This window comes from Vipera berus (assembly GCF_964194415.1).
Source record: "Vipera berus genome assembly, chromosome: 7".
Taxonomy (NCBI): Eukaryota; Metazoa; Chordata; class Lepidosauria; order Squamata; family Viperidae; genus Vipera; species Vipera berus.
Genome location: NC_138209.1, coordinates 37,591,139 through 37,614,483, shown reverse-complemented (window position 1 = coordinate 37,614,483; position 23,345 = coordinate 37,591,139). Strand labels below are relative to the sequence as shown.

The following is a 23,345-nucleotide window of genomic DNA, read 5'->3' as shown; positions in this document are numbered from 1 at the left end:
CACAGGTTGAAAGTATTTGAAATTGGCAATGGGGACAGAAAGATCTATGCTGGTTTAGTATTTTGTTGGTTTATATGTATTGTTCTTGGTTCATATGTCTTTTTTCTAGTTCTTAAAAATAAGAAGAAAAGAAAGCACTTTGATCAAACATGGAGAAGATCTCAAAAACTTCCACATGAGCTAGTATTTTCCATAATGAAGACTTTGAAGCCACTTTACTGCATTCCGGGAATACAGCATGGGTGTCAAACTCGCAATGTCATGTGACATGTCACGATGTATTGCAACTTTTTTCCCATTGCCGGCAATGGGTTGGGTGTGGTTTGGGCGTGACATATCCAGCCCATGGGCTGGCAGTTTGAGACCCCTGGAATACAGTATTCCTTGAATCAAATCTTCATTGCATCATCAATATGATTTGCATATTAGAGAGGCACCTTCACAATGTTCACATATACATTACTAAATCTGAATGCATTACTTGAATAAGGGCCTTATTTTTAAGAGGAAAAGGAAAGAAAGACATTGAATTAGATTTTTAAAAAATTTAATCTGGCATATAATGGCTAACTAGAAGCCTTCAAGAATTTCAGAAGCAGTGGGGAGAATAGTAGTCCTTGCTCCCTCTCACAAGTTTATTGCTAAGTAATAAAGTGAAAGAGAGATGTAAATACCTATAGTTTTTGAATGAAAGGTAGAGTATCTAATAAATGTATCTAATAAATAAAGGTAGAGTATCAATCTAATAAATAAATTGTGTAAGTGCAAATTAATCAGTAGAGAACATATACAGGTGAAATGAGATTAGTCAAAGATTCCTATCATGTTTATATCTATTCCTGTGTATATAGTAATATATGAAACTGTATAAAACATATCTTTGTATCACGCTAAAATCAGTTAAGTTTCAGTATTTGTATATAATATTAAACGATGCCATGTGAATGAAATGAAAGAAATGATTTCTGTAGGTTCTGATATATTTATTTATAACTGAGTGTCCCTGGGATGGCCCTGACACTTGGTTAAACTACATTGCATCTTTTTACCCTAATCCCTAAAGCACTACATACTAAGTTAACAAAAATTTGGGAAGTCTTTAAGACTCAGGAGAATAATATAAGAAGGACAGGGCTGAAAGGCTCCACCTGTTTTTTTTTAGAGGCTGTATTTCTGAATCTTGTCAATTTTAAAACGGGTGGATTTCGATTCCAAAATTCCCCAGCTGGGGTATTCTGGGAGTTGAAGTCCACTCGTCTTAAAGTTGCCAAGGTTCAGAAACACTGAGCTAGAGCAATGTTGTTGTTGTTGTTGTTGTTTATCTGCAGAAGAATTTCTGTGTGAGCGAGGAAGCTTAAGCTTCTTTCGTGCATACAAAGAGTCTGACACCCTCGACAAAAAGTGCTAAATGGAGATTTTTTTTAAAGGAGGAGGAGCTCACCGGAGGCGCCATACACAGGAGCGTAGTTTTTCTCCAACTCTCCCGGCAGGGGTTCTTAAGCTTTATAGCTTTCGACTTCCACATTGCTCCTTCCCTTAGCTGTTATTATTTTCCTAGGGGAATGATCTGCAACGTCCTACATGGAACTCGATGAATATTGCGGACGCCGTTTGGGGGGCAGGTAATGAAGAGGCGCTTGCTTCTTCAGCACCATGTTCCGCGCTACGAAGCAGAGAATCCCCAGGCCGGTAACGCAGAATTTAGAAGACCTAGACTCGGTTCAGAGCATCCTGCTTCACAGGTAAAGGTGAAAGTTCGTGAAAGGAGGAGATTGACAGTGGAAAAAAAAGCTGTGCTTCAGATTTCTACTTTGCTAATCTGCATTACTTGGTCTCAGATGTAAGAGGACAACACCCTGAGTAAACGATGGGAGTCTTTCAATGCCGCTTTGGGGAGATTTTGTCTTTCCAATTTGCAACGGAGTTTATTTACATTACACATCATATTACACTAGTTCCAGAAGGCCTCTTTCTTTTTTAGTTCCACACAAAATTGATGTGATAAAACTGTCAACTAAACTTCCCACATAAAAGGTTTCTTCCACAGGAGAATTGTTTGCCTTTCAGATGGTGAAAAAGGTAATGCTTATTATCTAAGTATCACATAATATTGTTTAGTGGACAGGTTTTGGAATGTTAATTTTTGTCCTGATACAGCACATTGTAAGATAAACTCTTGTAATATTCATGCATCTGTGTGACACAATTTATACCAGTGAGCACTTTGGAAAGCTTTCTAAATGTATACTTTGAATATTAATTGGAGATTGATTGATTTGCAAGGCTAATATGCTGCTCTAATCAAAATATCTCTGAGCTGAACTACATAAATAAGGTTAAAAGTATGAAGCCTTAAATAACAATGCAAAACAAAACTAGAGGGAGGAAAAAAACACAGCTCCTAACTCTTTCTGTGTCAGGGAATGGTTACTTTGTGTTTCTGGGAATAGCTAATAAGGAATAGTTCCAGATAAAATATGATTTAATGTATAGAATGTTTTTTTTAAATCCAAAGGGACTTGTGCAATGAACATAGAATGGAGGCCAGCAAGGCATTTAAAGTTCAAGACTAATTTGAAAATAAACCACCACGACCACCCGCAAAAAGCAGAGAAGTTAATTAATTGAGACACTGATTTAAGCCAGAAAAATGTAGTCTTCAATTTTACTTGACCATTGGAAATCCCTTATAAATAAATGAATTCCTTGGGATTACTTCTGAGTTAACATGCGTATTCTTGAACAGCAATTCTTAAGGGGGGTATCAAGGGTAGGGTGGCTTTTGAAGAAAGAATTAAAATAATCTTTGCTCTCAAAGACAAATGATGCCATGGTCACCATAAGGGCAGAGTTGCCTTTTGAAGGCAGTTCTTTTATCAGGCTGAATGTTTACAAACCAGTATGCAGGCTTTTGAGATTCCAAGAATGCAATATAATTCCAGCAAGGTGATTAAAAATCTAGGCAAAATGCCAAGCGAAGAAGGGAAGCTAAAAGCTGCTAGTGTTTAAATCCTATCTGATTTAGGAGTTTCCGGGAGAGTTTTTGGAGAGGGGGCGGAGCATATCCTCTCAGTTCTCTCAGCGCGTCTTTGGTCGCCATGGTTCCCCCAGCCTTTGCCAATCAAGACGCGGCAGAGGGTGACGTCCTGCTTTTTTTGGATTTCAGTGTCATGGCGGCAGAGAGTTGTAGGGATCTGGGGGAAAATTGAGTTGTCCTTGTTATGGAGAAAACGGCGCTGCCCCGCCGGCCTTTTGAGATTCCCCGAGAACCGTCGGCTGAGGATTATGACGAGTCTAAGGGCGGTGACTCGACTCAGGGTGGCGGTTCCTGCTCTCCGTCATTGTCCAGCAGTTCCGAGTAAGGAGAAAGCTTCTTTCCAGCTTTTGCGACCCTTTAAGACCTTCTGTCTGCGCATGTGCTGATTCCCGGGACAGGGAGTTGAATTAGAAATTAATGATTTGAGATGACAACTTTCCAAATGCGCTCTGTTCTTTGTTGCGTTTGGAAACAGAGTTCGCGCAAAGTGTGGAATTGTAATTTCCCGAATGGAATGCTTTTCATTTGCCTCCATCTAGGAACTTTACTGATTATCTCTTAGGTTTTTTTCTATTCCCTGGCCCTTTTCTTCACAAGGAACAGCTTGGCATGTCAGCATAGGATAATGAAGTCAGTTTTTGCGTCTCTGTTTGGAAGACCGTCATTCTCTCTAGCTTATTGTATCTGAAAGGGTGAGTGAGAATTTGCCCCATTTATATTCTGAATGAATGGGGAAGTGTCCTGACTTGTTAGCTAGGAAATACTCACTTTTAATCCCAAACCAATAATTAAATACTAAATAAAAAATCTACATGCTCAGAGCACCAGTTTTGTCTCCTTTTATCAATTGTCCATCTTGAAATTTTGCTGATAGGTGGCAAGGAATGCATTTTATTTATTTATTAAATTTACATGCCGTCCATCCAACTGTCAAGCATATCTGGGCGGCTAAATGCATAAAGTAGAAACATTTCATCCGAATAGAAGTATGCAGCAATAACCCCCTATACCTTCAGATACCAGTGTAGTCCAGTTTTAAACAAACACAAGCTCTGTTCACACATCACACAATTTGCAATCTCTGATCTGATGCAGCAAAAAGAGTGCTGCATCTCTCTCATACAATTATTAGCAATCTGCAAAGATTTAACAATGTTTTCCATATAATATATGGAATATTTAAAATTGAATTCACTATTGGATTACAGGGAATGCTATCTTCAGTTTGTTTATAACCTAATGGTAACTTTGGAAGCAATAGCTCTTTCTCTGAAAAAGCAGGTGTATACTTGAGAGTTGTCCTAGACTTTTGGATAATACTGAAACGACAGGCTATTCCTGGAGTGGTCTTTGTCCAGATTTGGCTGGCATGTCAGTTGCATCATTTTCTGGAGAAGGAAATCCTGGCACTGTGACATGTTCCTCGTTACCTCTCATAAAATTTACTGTAATGATACTGCCCTTGAAATCTATTTGGAAGCTGCTTTTAGTCCAAAATTCAGAAACCCATTTGTTGGTAGATGACAGATTGCAGTACAATTGAAAGTGCTGGTAGTCACCTTAAAAGCCTGATATGGTTTGGGACCTGAATATAAATAGGATCACCTTCACCCATCCAATATGATTAGTGGGGAAGACATCCTTTTAAGTGTTGTTTAACTTAATTGAAACTTTGTTTCCATTAGAACACAAAAGTAAGCCTTTTCTATTGCTTCTTCCTCCTTTGAACAGCATTCTATGCAAGATTAGATCAGAACCAATCTGCTGGCATTTAGACAAACTGCTAATTCCTGATTATATTGGGCAGTATGCAGATAGGTAATAATGTTGAATTCCTAATTTGCAAAAGGGGTTTGTTATGGTGAATTTTACTAAAATGAATGACATAGGTTATTATAATGCCCAATGCAGCAGAATAAATTAGAACCCAATAAAAGAGAATATATGTAGTTCAGGGTTGAAATGAGAGGTCTTTGGTGCTCTCTGAGCTTCGTTGTTTTCTTCCAGAAATTCAATACCCAAACTAGGTAACATCATCAGTGCTACTCATTGATGTTACCTTGTTTGGGTAATGAAACATCTGCAAAAAAAAACAAACTCAGAGACCACCAAGGACCCCTCAGATTAGAATCCGCCAACCTCCACACATGCACATTTTATATTTTAAAAATCATGATCAATATTCAAAACCATTGCTATCATAACTAACCTTATCTGTTTGTATGTTGTGCCAAAAGTGTCAGTTTCAGTGTCCAATGCTTTTGAAGCATCCAAGTAGTAAATCTTTTGAGTGATAGTTTCTTGGTCTTCTTCTGCACTTTATTACGGTTTTTATGTTAATTATGAATTAAATATACTTTTGTCATCTTGTTCATAGTGACATTGAACCTGAGTGGTTGGATAGTGTACAGAAAAATGGAGAATTATTCTACCTAGAACTAACTGAGGATGAAGAGGAAACCATCGTTCACAACAGTTCTCTTGCTAGATCTATGATGAACCATGTGAGATTTAATGAAAATGAAGCTGAGATTTTTCATGAGAAAGCTATAAAAGACAGGAAGAGTGAACATAGATTGCAACAATTTACTACTTTATTAAAGAATAAAGGTCTTCTGAGGCATTCTGAAAAGAAGAAAGCAAGGAGTGAAAACTGTGTCCATAATTATGGCCCAGCATCCATACTGAAACACCATTCTTGTCATAAGATGGCAGATGTTGAGCAACAGCTGTACAAAGACATCTACATTTATGTAAACCCACAGAAAGCCACAAATGCTACAACAGGGAACCAACCTGAACTTCTAGAATCTTTAATAGGAATTGTCCACCAATCACCATGGACAGCAGCTGAAAAATATAGTCATGTTACTGAATCTAGAAGTACTAATGGGAAAAAAATTATAGTACATGGTTTGATCCCAGGAAGCTCAGCAATAAAATCTGGACAAATCTTAATTGGTAACTTTAATATTTTACACACTTCTGACAAAACCACTATTGTGGAAGATGGAAGGGCTTATTTCAAATTTGGTATTGGTCTTCTAATTAAGGAATATGTCATGGATTGAGAGATATTAGTCTTATTTGAACAATAAAACATTTCACATGTTATACATAATACAGCAAGAACATACTAGGAAGTCAAATTATATCTTGAACATTTTTTTTAAAATTTCAACAAGAAGTATACCTGATAGATGTTCTTTCTGGGCCTTAATAATATTTTTCCCTGATCAGAAGTTTCTTGTTAACTCTGTTTATAGTATACACAAAAGCAACCAATGGAATTGCAATAGATATTAGGAGCAGGAGGATCTATTGCTAACCACCGCACCTTTTACCTACCTAGATATAGGTATGATACGTAGGATAGCAGGAAGAAAGGAAAAATCCTTTTTGTTTTCTTTGACAAAAATGGAAGACCATATATAGCTGAAAATATTTTGAATAGGATACAGTATGTTATTTTGTAAGGATATGGTATCTTGGCAAACAGGCTAACTCTTGATTGCTAGCTAGAATTAAATCCTTAAGCCCCTGAGATGTAAAATAAACATACATTATTGACAATGAATTCTACTTTTATAGAATGTTCATAAAGACCTAAGTAAAAGGAAAAATTGAGTAACGCAGATTTTTTAATAACCAATTTTATTTAAATCCAGATTAGCACTTTGGAAAGCATGCTATCTTACTCTAATACAGCAGTTGCTATTTTATAGGCCGATCTGTTTTTACTTCTACTCTAGTAAGGTCCTTTTGACTCAAAATTGACAAATGATTCCCAGCCTACACACACACACACAAAAAACACTGGCAGTTGTCGTGAGGAGAAAATTAGAAGATTTTGTGGCTAAAAGAGGAAACCCCTTATTAGACCTAAAGTATTTGGAATTGATGGTTACTCATATCCTGTTAGAGCAAATACATTGCTGAAAACGGAAGCAAAGAAAGCAGATAATTACATACTGTATATGTCTTGAATGAAATAAATATTAATCTTCAATGCATGTGTATAAATCAGCCTAAATGTTATTTAGAAACATCCTACTCATTGTTTGGAATTTTATTTTGTCTGCTTCCTTAATGTTGCTTTTTCTTTTGCTTTCAGGAGATGTCCTTGTTGCTGTAAATGATGTTGATGTAAACTCTGAAAATATAGAAAGGATTTTGTCTTGTATTCCTGGTCCTATGCAGGTATACTTCAGTTGATTTTAATTTAGACAAACATGCAAACATGAAGTTTTTTATACTAGTTTTCTATATGAATCATACATGAAACACAACTTTCTTTGTAATCCTTGACAAAAGTAAGTTGTTGCCAAGGCACTGATTTGCAGAAGAGAACACATATTTTAGTTGCTAACTATCGTGATTCTCTCACGCTCTTTTCTAGTCATATTCCTTTAACTAAAAAGGATAAAATTTGGATGATCTTGAAAATAAAATATATATTTCATATGTATTTTTTCAAGGTATGTATGTTTAGAACAACGATTGTATTCTGTTCCAGCTGGTCCTGTCTACCTACCTAGATTAAAATTTAATAAGACAGGAATAGGGTCAGGGAGAGGCATTAAAATTTTTAGCACTAAGCTGAAAGATTGGACAGACATATTGTTGCCTCAGCGGTTAAGGTATGATCTTTGTTATTTCCTTTATTTCACTCTCCTAAAGTGGAGAAATGCCTTTTTTACCATTTGACAGTTCCATAATCAAATGCAGCTGTAAACATCATTTACAACAACTACATTTAGAGGATTTGGGAGGAACTCTTCTATATCTTGAAAATATGGCACTGTATTCTCTGAATTAGTGATGTAGAGTCTTAAAAAGCTTAATAGTCATGAAGATTTGAAAAGTAATCATAACAATATAGGGACAAATGTGAAAAATGCACAGATGAATAATAGGAATGGGTGGTGCATAGGTGCTGAAGGTCAACTTTTATTTGAAGAAAATCAAATCATAAAGTTAATGAATGAATAATAATTACATTAAGTGATGTTTATCACAGTGAGACAAGAAAGGAAAAAAGACATCATTCAGCAATTCATAATACTGAATATCACTTGGTGATTCCAATTTAACTTGTTTAAAACATGTCTATACTCTATTTTAAAAAAATCTGAAAGCAGATTACATTTAAATTATACAATTGTGTGTGCTTCAAGTCTTTGCTATCACAGGTTTTACTTTTGTAGTTAATAGTGAATAATTTGGATTAATTACTTCATTATATTTATGAAAACCATGGGTTACTGATCCTAGCTGTTCTGTATATTTAAATCTACTACCTGTCTAGAAAACATTTCTAAAGATCCAAATTATTCCCAGTGAAAATATTATTAATTCTTTTAACAGGTGAAATTTACATTTGAAATAGCAGCATTTGAACCAACAGGCACATCTCAGTCAAGGAGTAAACAGACAGAATCCTCTGAAAGCAACTTGGTGAAACTGCTGTGGAGAGACCATAATAATGATCTGCAATTCTCTCTACAAAGTATACCGCATATTATAATGTATCTCTCACTTAACTTGGAATCTGATTCATCTGATGAGGTAAGAATATATTTCTAAAATAGTGCATATATCCTGCCTTTCAACAAGAAAGGTGACCAATAATAAGACAAACAGAAATAAAACAAAAAGGCAGTGGAAATAAATATCTTTATCAAGAAACTGTGGAAATTGGGAAAAGAGCAAGAATCATATATAATTTTAAGAAAAAAGAGTGGCAGAACCTGGGGATGGAATTTAAAAAAGGATCAGCCTAGAATCTCTAAGTAGCCACGAGAAACCTATAAATAGCTTGAGGATCTATAATTTAAAAGAGAAAAATTGCAAAGTGGGTTTTAAATTGGATTAAAATTCTTGACTATATTTAGGCGGTTTGGGAGGAATTCTATATCTTGAAATGTCAGTATTATAATCTCAGCTTTCTGAATTTTGATGCAACAGACTTCATGTGTAACTGAACAAAGTGTATAATATCATTTCACCGATGAGGAGAGTGACATCATAAATATTGATTTACATAATTTTGTAATGTCACTTGGGGAGTTTGGGGGATAGCAGACACCTGTCTAGTCCACTAAAGTGGGGTTTCATAGTAGAACTTGAATTCAGTAAGATAATGTATAGTCTCTTGATTTTCACAAAACAGTTACTTTTTAACACGGCTTGCATTAAAAACTTTTTAATTGCAAGTGACTGTATTATAAAATTTAAAAAAGGAAGCAAATCATATAATATATATTTATAAAATCAGCAGTAATGAAATGTACTAGCAAATTGTTTTCACAAATTTCCCAAGGAATGCAGCCTTTATTCTTGAATTTGGGTTTTTACAATACATGCCAAATAGATTTCTCTGGTGAAGATTTTTAGACAAAATCAGGAAAAATCAATTTTAATTATGGATACAGATTTTCCTGTAATTTTCTTAATTGATACACAAACTGACATTTCTTTGACAGCAAGAAATTCTTTACCAATATCCCATGTCAGAAGCATCTAAAAAAATAAAAAGTGTAAGAGGAATATTTCTTACGCTATGTGACATACTGGAAAACTTAACTGGAACACAAATAATTAGGCAAGTATTGTTCTTATTTATCATTTTTGTACCACCATCATCAGATTTCTGATCTTTTTCTTTAGAATTTAATAAGTTTATATCTTTATTTTAAATTTGCTGTCCCTTATCTCTCTAATATACCCTAAAATAGACATATCATTTTATAAAAGACCATCAAATCAAGTTGAATGTTGTTGAACATTATTAATAGGCTGTCAAGTTATTGTTATTTATTTTTGTTGTTTTTTGTATTTTAACAATTTAGGATCATAAGAGCTGGTTAAGTATTGTAAGCTAAGTATTGTAAAATAAATAAATTGTACTTGGTCCAATCCTCCTAAAATTCTAAATATGACCCTGGCTATCAAAAGTTGTCAACACTGAATTATATGACAAATCATAGAGTAGTACTGGCTTGGCATCTGTTATGTCATTTGTATAGTCCAAGCTGCCTATTAAGATAATATACACATAGGAGAATAATAAAAAAAACCTGATGGGAGAATTTTAGCAATTAACTGTATTGCTTAAAAATTAAAATAGGAAAGAAACTGAGTTTTTATGCATGGTGCCAACACAATTTTGTAATGATATATTTGCATGACCACATTTTCTTGATTATTTTGTTGACTTTTTATAGTTCATCTATGTTTTTATGTGGGAAATTGATCCATGTGGCTTATTGGAAGAAGGCTGACAAGCTGCTCATAATTGGCCTTCCAGCTGAAAGGTACATTTCTATATTTTTCTCCTTTTTTGCTACATAAATTTGGTCCCTAAAATTATTCATAAATATTTAATAAAATCAAAAGACTATCCTAAGATGATTGTTATAAAATATAACTGGTCTTTTATGGCATGTAACAAAATTATTAATAGATAACAATATTTTAAAAATAGAACACCCAAAATTAGCTCATGTCCTTTTATTTGCTTTTAATGACTGGTTTGTGTGCTATTCCTTTTTTATGCTTCTCCTTTATATGTATTTATTCTGTTAGAAAAATTATCTAAAGGATTATTCTGGTTTTCTAGTGTACCTCTGTCTCAGCTAAGGAACATGATTACAGATGTTGTGAGAACATTGACATTCATGTACAGTTCCTTGGATAGGTAAGCATTCCAATTCTGGACCATGGTAACTAAGCCTATGCACTTTAGATTCAGTTGCATACTTACATTGTTTAAAATGTACTTGTAGGATTTTATTTTAATGGACAGATCTAGTCATATTTGAATTGTGCTTGAAAATTCTGTCAGTGTCACATGTGATTTGCTCTGCAAAATGGGAAACTGAAAAATCAAATTCAAATTATTTAAACTCTAAGGTGATAAAGTGTAGCTTTATTTGCTAGATATACTTCTGTTTTAAATAGCATCATAAAGATGAATTTCTGAATAAACCAAGTTAAATATTTCATTATACTTTCTCAGTGTTTCATAATAAAGCAAGTTGCTCACAGTCATTTTATTTGTTAATTTTTTTCCCCTTACATTCTTTAAAGATCAGTTTCCTATTGGAATCTCAAACTGTTTCAGAAGCTCCATTTAGAATCTGAAAGAGATCTGCTCTTGCACATTTTGACCTGTGTATGGAATATTTTTCTCAACAAGAAGCTTTTTCTAACCCCAACATCATCTAGTACATGAATTTTTATCCTTTATGCCATAGCCACTAAACAAAGTTTAAACAATGTAAAAGTGAAAGCATCTTGAAAGTCATGTATATATTCTTTCATATTAAGTAATATTGTCTCATAAAAGAACATGGATATATTTAGCTTATAAAGATTGTACCTTTACCAGAACAACAATAATCAGAGCATTCCACGTAGGAGAATGATTAAATTTAAAATAACTAGTATTGATTTTAAAAATGTCTACAACTGAATTTTCCTTCCTTTCTTTTTCATACTGCCCTATCCAGTACCTCTCTCCTTCTTTGTTTTTTCATTTTCTGATTTCTCAAATCTTCCTATATCATGTCATAAAATATCTTATGCTAGGTAGACAGATTATAGCAAGAGCTAGCATATTTCTCATTTTTCCAAACTTTTTGTTTGCTTGTTCAGTGCTTTTTGTCAGGCAGGAAATACTTCTCGATTGGATTACTTCTTCAGCCTGTTTTTCCAGCAAGTTCTTCAGCATACCAACTCCAGTGCCAACCCTGGTTCTTACCACTATGATAACAGCTCATTACTTTTATACAACTTTCCAGGAGTACGATGGCTGCTGCTGCCCCCAAATATTAAAGTAAGTTTGATTGCAGATTTTTAAAAATTGGACATTAGTCTAATTGAAGTTACCAAGATACACATACACATTTTCATTCGTGTGCCAAAATATTCTGACTCAGTATTGTTTCACCTCTTAGGTTGCCTAGCTAACATATATATGAATTACCATAGTAAATTCAAATAGTCGTAATATACTAGATCACATCTCCTGAATTGTAGCTCCAAAGAGCATGTACCCACAATTTGTATTTCTGAATATTTAGTTGGTAAAGTGCAGAGCGCATGCTATGCCTAGTAGAAATTCATCAGATAGTTACAAGGCAGAAGCCACTGCTCATTAAGAAAAATATTAATGTTACTTTTAAGCTTAACAAATAGCACCCACATCCAAACCTCTGGAGGAATGATGTATGGACAGACAAATCAAAACTAAAAATGTTGGACTACATAAGTATTAGTGTGTCTTGCAAGCACGCATTCCATAATAAGATCTTCATAACAGCTGTCAAGCATGAAACTCATAGTGTCATTGTTTGGAGATGCTTTGCTTTCTCAGGATCTAAATGATTTCTGATCTTTGAAGAAATTATCAATCTGCCTTTTATCAAAAAAATGTACAGAACCTTTGTCAGTTGAACCTGAACTGCCAGTGTGGTTTGTTGCATGACTATGTGCCCATGCATTCAAGAAAGTATACAAAAGAATGAATGAACAAGAACAAAACACAAGTTTTGGAATAGTCAAGCACAGACCTGAACAAAGTGGGAATGTTGCTGTAGGATCTGAAAGAATAAGTTGATGCAAGTAAGCCCTCACATATTACTGAGTTGAAGCAATTGAAAGAAGATATCAGAATATTCATATAATGATGTGAGAATTTTTTTCACTAATTAGAGGTGATTTGGTTGTAGTTACTGCAGCTAAAATAGTTAATCTATTATAGACTTAAAGGTGCAATTAGGTTTTCATGCTAGCTTATCCCATGTTGCAGTTCTTTGTTTATGAAAGGAATGAAACAGCTGTTTGTTTACTTGGATTCTTTATATAGAATCCACATGAAACTATGTTAACATTCAGGGGCAAAATAAGTAAAAACTCAGACTCAGGATGCTTTTTCACAGAATAATACGTGATCTGTATAATATTTTTCAAAAGTTTATGTTTTAAAACCTATATTATTGCATTGCTCTCTCTCTTTCTCTCCCTATGTATGCATAATGTATTTACATAGAAATTACTGACAAACTGGAATCAGCATATAAGTCCCATTCTTGAAGCAGATGATGTTTTAGCTATTCAAGACTGGGACAATTTTAAAATGTTACTTAAAGCTTTTCTTGGCCTCATACATTTCTGACAGAATCTGTTGTGGTATGACGTTTCAATATTTGGGGGTTTTTTTGGTTTTCAAGAAACAACAGACCATGTCAGAAAAGTGGCAGGTTATGATATATCTATAATAAGAAGTAAGAAAAAGTGACTTCCCAAAATAGGGAAATGTCATTTGTTTTCAGTAGCAGACATAAAAGAACAGAGGAAATAAATGATATAAGCACTAGCTGTGTAGCTAACAATTCTGGCAACTTTGGTTAAAAACTGTTTTTCAGACTATTGTACAGTGTCTTTGCTTTCTGACAAATTTTAAAATGGACAATATTTTTACATTTGGGAGATAATTACTAGGTTATATAAATAAAAATGATTTCTTAGGCAGAATTAAGATACTTTGTGAGAATTTGTGAAAAACATTCCATTGAGACAAAGGGTAAAGATTTAGTGAAAAAGATTTTTCTAATAACTCGTTTAGGTATTATGCCACATTTCAAGGCAACTTTGTGCCTTGTAATTCATTAGCATGAGAGTCAATGTCTTAACATTAAGCAATGCATTGGAGGCTTAAAAAGTATGATTTTTTTTGCTTTATCTGTAAAACAAGCAATGCATAATTATTGTAAATTTTTCTTTCGATCCAGCTTACAGCAGTTTCCAACACTTTTCTGATACTTACCGGTACTTTGTTAATTATTCTGTACTAACACATGCAGTTGTGTATAATGAGATATTGTTCAGCATTAAGAAGCTTTTTCAAGTCCGGAAACAAAAGTCATGCTTGCTTACTTGTTTCTTTGTTTAATTTATGTGCCCCCCATCTTGTCCACAGATGATTCTGGGTAGCTTATAAACATTAAAACTAGTACACATTAAAATAAGAAAGCAATAAATAACAACAGTAATACATACTGTTAAAAGATAGGGAGGAGGGGAAGACAAAGTACACAAACATATATGAACGTATATGAATGTTTTCTGCTTATCTATTTTAGGTAGAAATTGATGCAGCTCTGAGTGACCTGGAGGCAGCAGAATTTGCAGAATTGGTAAAGATTTTATTTTTAACTGGGCGTTTTGTGCATTCATGACAGTTCTTCATCTATTTAGTAAGGAAAGTACTTTAAAATTGCTAATTTCAGTAGTATGCCAGTTATTCATGTAGGAGCCAGAATTGGGATTGCTCACTGGGAACTCATCAGTGCTACAATGGAGGCACTGTTCATATCATTGTGCTCCTCTTTTTCCTTACTCTTGCTTTGGTCATGTAGTTCAAAGGGAGAGGATGAATTAATGGTGAGAGGGGCACATAAAAAATAGTTCTTCCTAAATCCAAATTCCACATACCGGTAGTTGCTATTTCTGCTTACCATCATTTTCTATTTTTTCCTAAAAAAATTTCCATAAGAGAGATAAAAAGTAAGGAAAACGGCAAATTACAGCATGTTTAATAAGAACTGGACATGGAAAGGAAAAGGAACAAAAATGAAAAGGTGAATTAGGAAAAGATGTAGGAAAAGATGAGATAATCCAAATAGGCTGACGTTCTTAAAATATGGAATACCAATCATTCATGTTTTGGTTAAAGAAATGTAGATGAATTACTTTTAAAAAACATTTCAATATTTATTTCCAACATATGGGTCATTTATGTATAAAATATCTACTTGCAGATCTTGTTATTAACTGCAAACATACACAGTAACATCTGTTAGGCCTATATAATAGTCATAAGTATAATTTTGAATTGTAGAGTCATAATAAATTCATTTTAATCCCCCAGTTTTTGTAAATAGTGAACAAAAGGGATGAGAGCATCAAGACTCATTGCATCCTATAAATCAGGGGCTAAGGATACGATTTTGCCTATTAAAACCAGTTGAAATTGGGCACAAGGAATGAACCACCACAAAATAGTACTCTTAATATTGATTAATAGTATTGAAAGCCACTGACAAATCAATGAGTACAAAAATGGACATACTATTTTCATCATGGCTCTGCTCCAGGTCATTCACAAGCACAATCATTTCCTGTTTCCATTTGGTAACCCAGTCTGAAATCTGAGTGAAAGTGGTTCAGATAATGAATTTCCTCCAGGATTTTCTGCAGTTTTCTCCAACAGAGAAAGTTGGAGACCAAATAGAAATTTTCCAAAATCATTGGGTCTAGCAATGGCTTCTTAAGAAAGGCCCACACTTCAAGGCTGTCTAATAACGTCCTCCTTTAAAGAAGAAGATGTCACCGCATGGATCCACAGATAGGACCTGGTTCTTATAAACAGGTGGTTGAGCACACAATCCTGAAGTCCATTCTACTTCCTCAGGTTTCACAAGCATACAAGTTTCCAGATGACCATACAAAACTGTCCTAGGCATATTCACTGTATTTGTTCAGTTGGTGTCTTCTGTTGTAACAAATTATACATCCTGCTGGTCAAGTAAATAAGGCAAAATTAGAAATATTCTATTCTTAAAATATTCTAAAACTATATATTGGATCAGTTAAAATCCAAAAGTTTTACTTCATTTTCTTTCTTTTTATAGTCTGAAGATTACTATGATGTGAGACGACAATATACATTTTTAGGCTCATGTCTCTTCTACAAGGTAAGCTTTTGCAAACTTTATTGCTTTCTGGTAAAATGATTACTTTAAAACAACAAAACCAACTTTAACTGAACCATATACAAGGTGTTAATCGAGGAAAAAAAGATTTTTAAATCACAATAAGACATAAGATGGGTTTGGATGTATGTCTTCTATGTATATACTGTCAAACCTATTGCCTTTCTGAGATATCTGAGCTATGGAAGAATGGCTTTTAATATTGTACAACTCAATTTATCTGAATATGGTTACCAACATTATCAGAAAAATTGACAATTCTTAATTTAATTTTTTTTATCACTCAATTGGTTTGGATTGAGTTTTGTGACTGTAGTAATTTTTAAAAAATATATGAACTAATATAATATTTACAACGTAAGAGGTTCTAAAAAATGGTGCATGGCTGTATAATAATGTATTTTTTTTAGGGATATTTAATTAGTAGTCACTTGCCGAAGGAGGACCTTATTGATATTGCATTGTACAGCAGGCATTATTGCCTTTTGCCCCTAGCAGCAGAACAACGAATCGGTCAGTTAGTAATATGGAGAGAAGTATTTCCGCAACATCATCTTCAGAGTTCTCAAACTTCATATGAGGGATTCCAAGAACCCACAGCAAGATACTTCTTACTCATTGTTGGCTTGGTAGGTTTTTATAGCATGTATATTGCTTTGTGTAGTCTTTGCTATTCCTAACTGATGCAATGCAGCTTGTAGTGAGAATATAGTAAATTTCCATCTATGTAATCCTGTGCCAAGCTTTCAAGTGTAATGCTGTGCAAAGCATTTTAAAGGGATGTAGAGAATTTCGAAGGCAAGCAGAGTACCATTCCTCAAGTCATTAAGGCATTTATGTCCTCTAGAAGGCTCACTATAGCTTCTCTGATGGCTCCTCCATGAGCACATGCACAGTCAACACTTTGTCTATAAGTGAAGTAGCTTTGTATTTATAGGTAATCTTATTTAATGACCATAATTGGGACTGAAAACTCCATTACTAAGTGATATGGGCATTAAGTGAGAGGTCCTGTAACCACAACTTGCAATTTTACTGCCAGTTACTCCATTGACCCTTCTTTTGGAAGCCAACTGCGAACTGTGCAAATGGTGATCATGTAACAATGGGATGCTGTGATGCTCATAAATGCCTGCCAGTTGTGGAGTGCTAATATTGGTCCTGCAGAGATGCTGCTGTAGTCATAAGTACAAGGGCCAGTTGTAAAGTTACTTTTTCAGCACCGTCATAACTTTGGGTGGTCATTAAAAAGGACAATTGTTAAGCAAGGACCTCATGTATATACATTCAAGAATTGGAAAAAAGCCTTTAATATAAGATGTTATAGGAGAAATGTAGCTCCTATAATACTTCAAGGAGGGATTCTTTGCCCATACCAGGACATGTTGTGATATACACATCAAATACTTTGTAAAATGGTAGTTAAAATTAGTAATTTTTGTCTATTCATGCTGCTTTAAGTATCTATGTAGACCTTGTTTAGCAACTGCCTCATTTAGCAACTATTCACAGTTTTGTCAATAAAAAAATAATTTTGTGACCAACTCTTGCATTTATAACCTTCGCAGGACTGTAAAGCAAAGGGAAGTTGAAGTAAAAAATAAGCACAATTGTGGTGTCATTTAGCGACTGCTTCACATAATAACCAAGTTGCTGGTCCTTATTGTGGTCACTAAACTTGTATAATAAATATCTGCGTAAGGTTGACAAGGGAAGGGTTATCAGCTATCCCATGAGCACAAATGCATTTCATATTCAAGTACAGAAGTACAGTTTATTTATAAGTGTTATAGACCATTTCATTTATCTTCAGAATACTTAATCCGAAAAAGTTCTTTTACCCTCAAACTTATTTTTTAAATTTTCTTAAGTGTTTTCTTGAGGCCTGATTTTTAGTTTTTCAGTTTGTTTATTTTATGTAACCTATTATGCACAATGGATCTTTAATACATATGTAAAATAAATGCACTGGCAGAAATAGGTTTCTTTTCTGTTTTTTTTAGAAGCATTTTATACTGAGTGCCTTACTGGAAGCAGGAGGTTGTTCTTCCAAAGCTATTGGAAATCCTGGACCAGATTACATATATGTTGACCAGGTCAAATCAATTATCCTTCAGCTGGATGGAATAGATCTTAGCATAGATGAGAGATTAGAAACAGCTTCTGCTCCATTGGTGTGTTGCGTAGATTGGTTCTTCCCTTCATCATATGACAAATTGGAGAACTTTTCCAATTTATCTGTTCTCAGCAAACTGCATCATTTGTCAACTATCGTACCTTCTCCGGCGAACAAAAAAGTGAGTTTTGGTCTTAAGGACACCTAGGTTTAGTCCCTTGAGAAATAGTGTCCTTTCAATGGTCACGAGACTCCTGAAGGAAGAAATGGAATTTAATCCATATACCATATATAATCAAAAAATCTTAGTGTATTTATTTATTATTTAAATAATGGTCTGTTTACAGAACTGCTACATTTAATGATATCCAGGGGTAATGTAGCTTACTTTCTGTATTTATAAAAAAAGAAGTTGCAGGAGTACTTAATAAATAGAAGAAAAAATTGTTCATGTATCTTTTCAGTATTTCTCTTTCATTAAAGTTTTATTCCCCACCTATATGTACAACTAGAGCAAATATGACTTGTCAAAAATTAATCTGTAGGAGATAGTAGTAATAGTATATATACACAGCTATATCAAAAGCTTTGATATAGCTATGTCATTCTGTGTCTAGAATGAACTGACTATGATCATTGCAAAATTAGGTAATTATTTGTTGCCATTTCTTCCCATATTCAAGTCAGTTCCTGTTGTGATCTTTTCTCCCATAAGAATGAGCATTTTTTATTCTAGACTTAAGAATTAAATAAAATTTGAATGCACTCAGCAAAGTTTATTAATCATACAGTTTAAGACTTTGGGTGAACTCGCTTTGTTCAAGTGTTAGGTTATAAAAATGTATTTCAATAAAAACAGCCCGTTTTCCTAGCTAGCATGACATGTCCACTAACACTTAAGAACTCAACATTATTCACAAAACATACAGGTTATTTTATCTGTTTAATATATTTTGAAAACACAACCATTTGGTATTTGTAAATTCTGAGGCTTGCTTACTCTTATTGTAAGCTGTTCTTTTTTCTTTCTCAGATCACTAAAAAGAAGCCTGTTCTTCAAAATCCATTTACTTTTGGAACCCTGAAAAAGAATGTCTCAGATAAGGAAACTGAATTATATAATGCTATGAAGTAAGGGCTTTTATTTATAGTTTATTTATAGTATTTATAAAATCTCTTTTCTGACTAGGTTTATTTTTTTTTTAGAAAATGTGCAGATGGACACATCAAAAATGACATTTCATTGCTGATTTTTTAAAAATCCTTTTTTTTAATGAAGTCTTTTCAAAAAAGGTATTGTCTTTGGATAATTACTAAAGTTACACAATTAACATTCTGTATAATGTTAATAAAAAACAAACTTATGCAGAATATATAGTTTTCTCATGATATACTTCTCGACTTACAGCCATTATTTTAGTGGCCGGTCAAAGTTACAACAGCACTAAAAAAAGTGACATCACCATTTCTCACACTTACTACCATTCAGCATCCCCATGATCAAAATTCAGGTGCTTGGCAACTCGTTCATATTTATGATGGTTGGAGTCACCTGATCCTTTTGCAATCTTTTGACAAGCAAAGTCAATGGGGAAGCCAGACTCATTTAACAACCATATCACCAACTTTATAACTGCAGTGATTCAGTTAGTAACTGGCAAGAAAGGTCATAAAATGGGACAAAACTCACCTAACAACTGTCTTAAGGACAGAAATTTTGGGCTCAAACTGGTCGTAAATCCAGGACTACCTGTATTATTATATATAAATGTAAATTATTATCTATACATTATTTATAAATGTTATAGATGCTATAAATATTAAAGAAAAAAAGAAAAATAACAGTGTTACATAATTTAGAATAAATATGGAAACCATTCTTGCTTAAATTTAACAGAAGCTTAACTAAATGTAAATAAGAATGGCTTTCATATTGCCAGATTTTGCCATTGCTGCATATTCTTTAAGTTTAGGTTTCCAATTAAATATTGTTGATACCATGTCTTTTAAAGGTTTAATTGCTGAATTGACAAAGGGGAATGAATAACGTTATGTAGGTGGCAGTCCATCTTTGTTTTCCTATTAAGGTGTTTCATGATACTGTGTGTATTTCCACAAATAAATCCTCAAATCATGTTGAACATGGATGCTGCAAAAGGACTTTTTCTATTATTTTCACCTACATGTGTCAGCCTGTATTTCAGTGTTGAATCAAGATATAAATTTATACTGTAATAGAATGAGGAGTCTGCAGCTAGATAGTGATCCTTAGGGATAGGTCTTGCTGGCTAGTAGCAGCTCTGTTTTATAACTCTAAAACCACTGTCCTCTTTGTATGGGTGGTAGAGATTGGCATTTAGGGGGGAAGGACTAAATTTATTGTACCTTGTCAATTGTTGACACAGGAGATCTTTAGAGATGTAACAGAAGTAAGATGTGATCCTGAAATGCAGGCCCTATCCCCCTAAGTCTCAGGAAACTGAATCAGTAATGTATATAAGTTCTGTACTCATTTTTAGTCTCTTTATTTCCTCCACTTACAGCAGTGGTCTCCAACCTTTCCAGCTTTGTGGACGTGGTGGGAGGGGGGGAGAGAGGAAGGTTCCACATGCATTCACCCACTCGCTGCGTGCACAAGTAAAGCTGCACATGAAGCTAATAAATTTTTCATTCTTTATTACCTTTATTGTACCAGTACTGGGTTTGAACTACCACCACATACTGCAAAGCTGATTGGGCTTGGTAAACTTGTAAAAAAAAATCTTATCAACATTTATCTTATTGTATGGGATTAAATTCTAGTATTTACTATTCCCATATTAAATAAATATAAACATATATGGTTTGTATTACTAGCATTATATAGCTGCTAATATAACTTGAATTCTTTTCAAATTTAGTCAATCTCATGTTTCACAACAGTATAATAAATATGTATCTTGTACCTGACAAGTATATGGACATAAACTATATTAGTGTTGTTGTTTTTTCCTGTTCAGAAGTGCTTTGCCATTTCCTCCTTCCTAAAGCTGAGAGAAAGTGAAGGTTACCCAGCTGGCTTTGTGCCTAAATGGGACTAGAAGTCATAGTTCCTAGTCTGATGCCTTAACCACCACACCAAACTAGCTCTCATGATTATTAAGGCTGGTTAATTAATTTCTTACCTATATTAGTTACTAAAGAACATAATACGTTATTTTCTAATAAGTGCTTTCTAGAAAGTACTTTCAAGCATATGTGATATATAAGTTACTCAGTTTTTTAATGCAGTATACTAATGCTGGGGTATGGTATGTTAGATGACCTTCTGAACATCATTAGAATTCTATATATATTTTAATGTGTTAACTATTAATTATGTTATTAAAATACAGAATTATATGTTTACTATTACATTATATAGAAAATCAAAAGTCCTGATTTTTTTCTTTTTATATAATTTATTACTGATAATGTTTATGAGGTATTTATCCAGTTGTCTTCTTTTGCTTTTGAAGGTTGACTTCAGGTCCAGAAAATACCCTCTTTCATTATATTTGTTTAGAAACAATGCATGGAATTTTTATTACTCCAACACATGCTGAAGTAGCACAACTCAGTGGAACTATCCATCCTCAACTCATCAAGAACTTCCATCGCTGTTGTCTTTCCATCCGTTCCATTTTTCAACAAACTATGCTGAGAGAAGTATAAGTCCTTATCTTTTGGTGAAGGGGCAGAGGGGAGTTCTTTTGTTACAACATAATAAATACAGCTGGGTAAACATATATTTATTTAGACAGATTTCTACTTGTAAAAGTCCCCCTTCACTAGATATTTCAGAATTATCACATACAATATAATATTTTTTCCTATACTTCTTCACACTGCCAATTCAGATATTAATTTTTTTGCCCTTGTTCTACCGTAGAATAAAAAATTTGGGGAAAGATCAAAATCCCAAAAAGCAAATTTGGATCTAAATCAAGTGAAAGAACATGGTGTATTGTTTGAGTGTGTTCCTGAGAGCTGTACTGACCAAAAGAAACCCGATTCCACTGTAATGTACTGGGTGGTAGGGTAAGTAATACTTTTTTCTTAATTTAGTCTAAATACTTGTCACTTAGTGTCCAAATTCTCAGAACACTTTTGTTTAATAAAAATAACCTATATGGTCTTTTAGGTTCTTCCCTAATCCAACAATTGTTAGTAGAATCTGTAATATACTAAAAATGTAGCAAAGATTGAATTCATAAATAAATATACATATTGAAGGTTTCAACAATCTCTACTGGACCTTCAGAATTGTGTCTAATTTTGTTTTAATCCTTTAGTAAACTCTTGCAAAAATATTGTTTTTCAAATATATTTTAAATCTTGTGCTGACACTGAATTATGTTTTTTCTGCAGGAGGCTCTTCCTAGATCCAAAGCCTCGGGAATTTTATGTCTGTTTTCATGACTCAGTCACAGAGGTTGCTGTTGAATTGGCTTTTAAGTTATCATTTGGTTTAGCTGTATAGATAAACATATCTGCAATTTTTCATTTTCTACCACACAAAACAGAAGTATTAACATTGTGGTTTTGTTTGGGGTGCTCTTTAAAATATTCTCTAAAATCAGTTATTTAATAGAAAAAAATTAAACATTTGTAACACTATTTATGAAAGTCATTCCTTTCAGAAGACTGGGTGTTATGGTATTATGTATTGATTATACATTATATGTAAATATTACATATAGAATCAATGATCAAAATATATACACACCCACATTTTTTCCTTAAAGCTATATCCTTGGAAGATGCACCTGTCGAACTTGCAAACAATCTCATTCATTAGGCAGTTAGGTCAGAGAATTCTGTTATGTATGCACCTTTTTGGACTTCATTTAAACAGTACAATGTAATGCTTGCATATTATGTCCAAGGTAGGGAACTGTTTTATTTCAGTTTAGTATGGGGTTTAAGATCAAAATAGGTAGATACCAAAACTAGAATTCAAAACTTCAAATGATCACAATGGTTTTATAAGAGATAAAGAAAAAAATCTTAGTTTTTGCTGTCATCTAGTGATTGTCCAGATCACTTAGTCCAGATCTGGTGGCCTTAACAAAATGGATTCCTTAAGTCTTGCAGAAAATGTATATGCAAATTCTTAGGGGAGATAGTTTACCTTACATTAAATGAATATAGTACTTTGAGATACAAAAAGAAGTTATATTTAGAAAATATTTGTTATAAAATAAAACAGTGTTTCCTGTTATTTTGAAGAAAATGGGGGAACTTTCTATTTTGTTTTAGAAAATGTTATATGACTTTTTTACAATAAAGGAATATTCTTCATATAGTCTTGTATATAATTTAATTCTTTTTAATTTAATTTTTAACTAAAATATATCTTTTTATGGATTCATTATATTCCCGATTGTTCGAC

General features: G+C 33.6%; 1 protein-coding gene across 1 annotated transcript; it reads left to right on the top strand.

The window, feature by feature from the left end:
* Positions 1-1,526: 1,526 nt before the first annotated feature.
* On the top strand, positions 1,527-23,250 carry INTU (inturned planar cell polarity protein). Its single transcript, XM_081333220.1, has 16 exons — positions 1,527-1,742; positions 5,415-5,998; positions 7,152-7,237; positions 8,405-8,605; positions 9,523-9,641; positions 10,264-10,353; positions 10,659-10,736; positions 11,696-11,876; positions 14,185-14,238; positions 15,736-15,798; positions 16,227-16,445; positions 17,820-18,113; positions 18,966-19,063; positions 21,430-21,619; positions 21,843-21,991; positions 22,322-23,250. Exons 1-16 carry the CDS (start codon positions 1,654-1,656, stop codon positions 22,431-22,433), a joined length of 2,607 nt encoding a protein of 868 aa, XP_081189346.1. The 5' UTR covers positions 1,527-1,653; the 3' UTR covers positions 22,434-23,250.
* The last annotated feature ends 95 nt before the right edge of the window (positions 23,251-23,345 follow it).

Bases quoted from the DNA above. Each gene is read 5' to 3' on its own strand.
- INTU (XM_081333220.1), top strand. From the start codon at position 1,654: ATGTTCCGCGCTACGAAGCAGAGAATCCCCAGGCCGGTAACGCAGAAT. The intron at 10,354-10,658 runs GTACATTTCTAT...CTGGTTTTCTAG, and splicing joins ATTGGCCTTCCAGCTGAAAG to TGTACCTCTGTCTCAGCTAA. The intron at 19,064-21,429 runs GTAAGGGCTTTT...TTGCTTTTGAAG, and splicing joins GAATTATATAATGCTATGAA to GTTGACTTCAGGTCCAGAAA.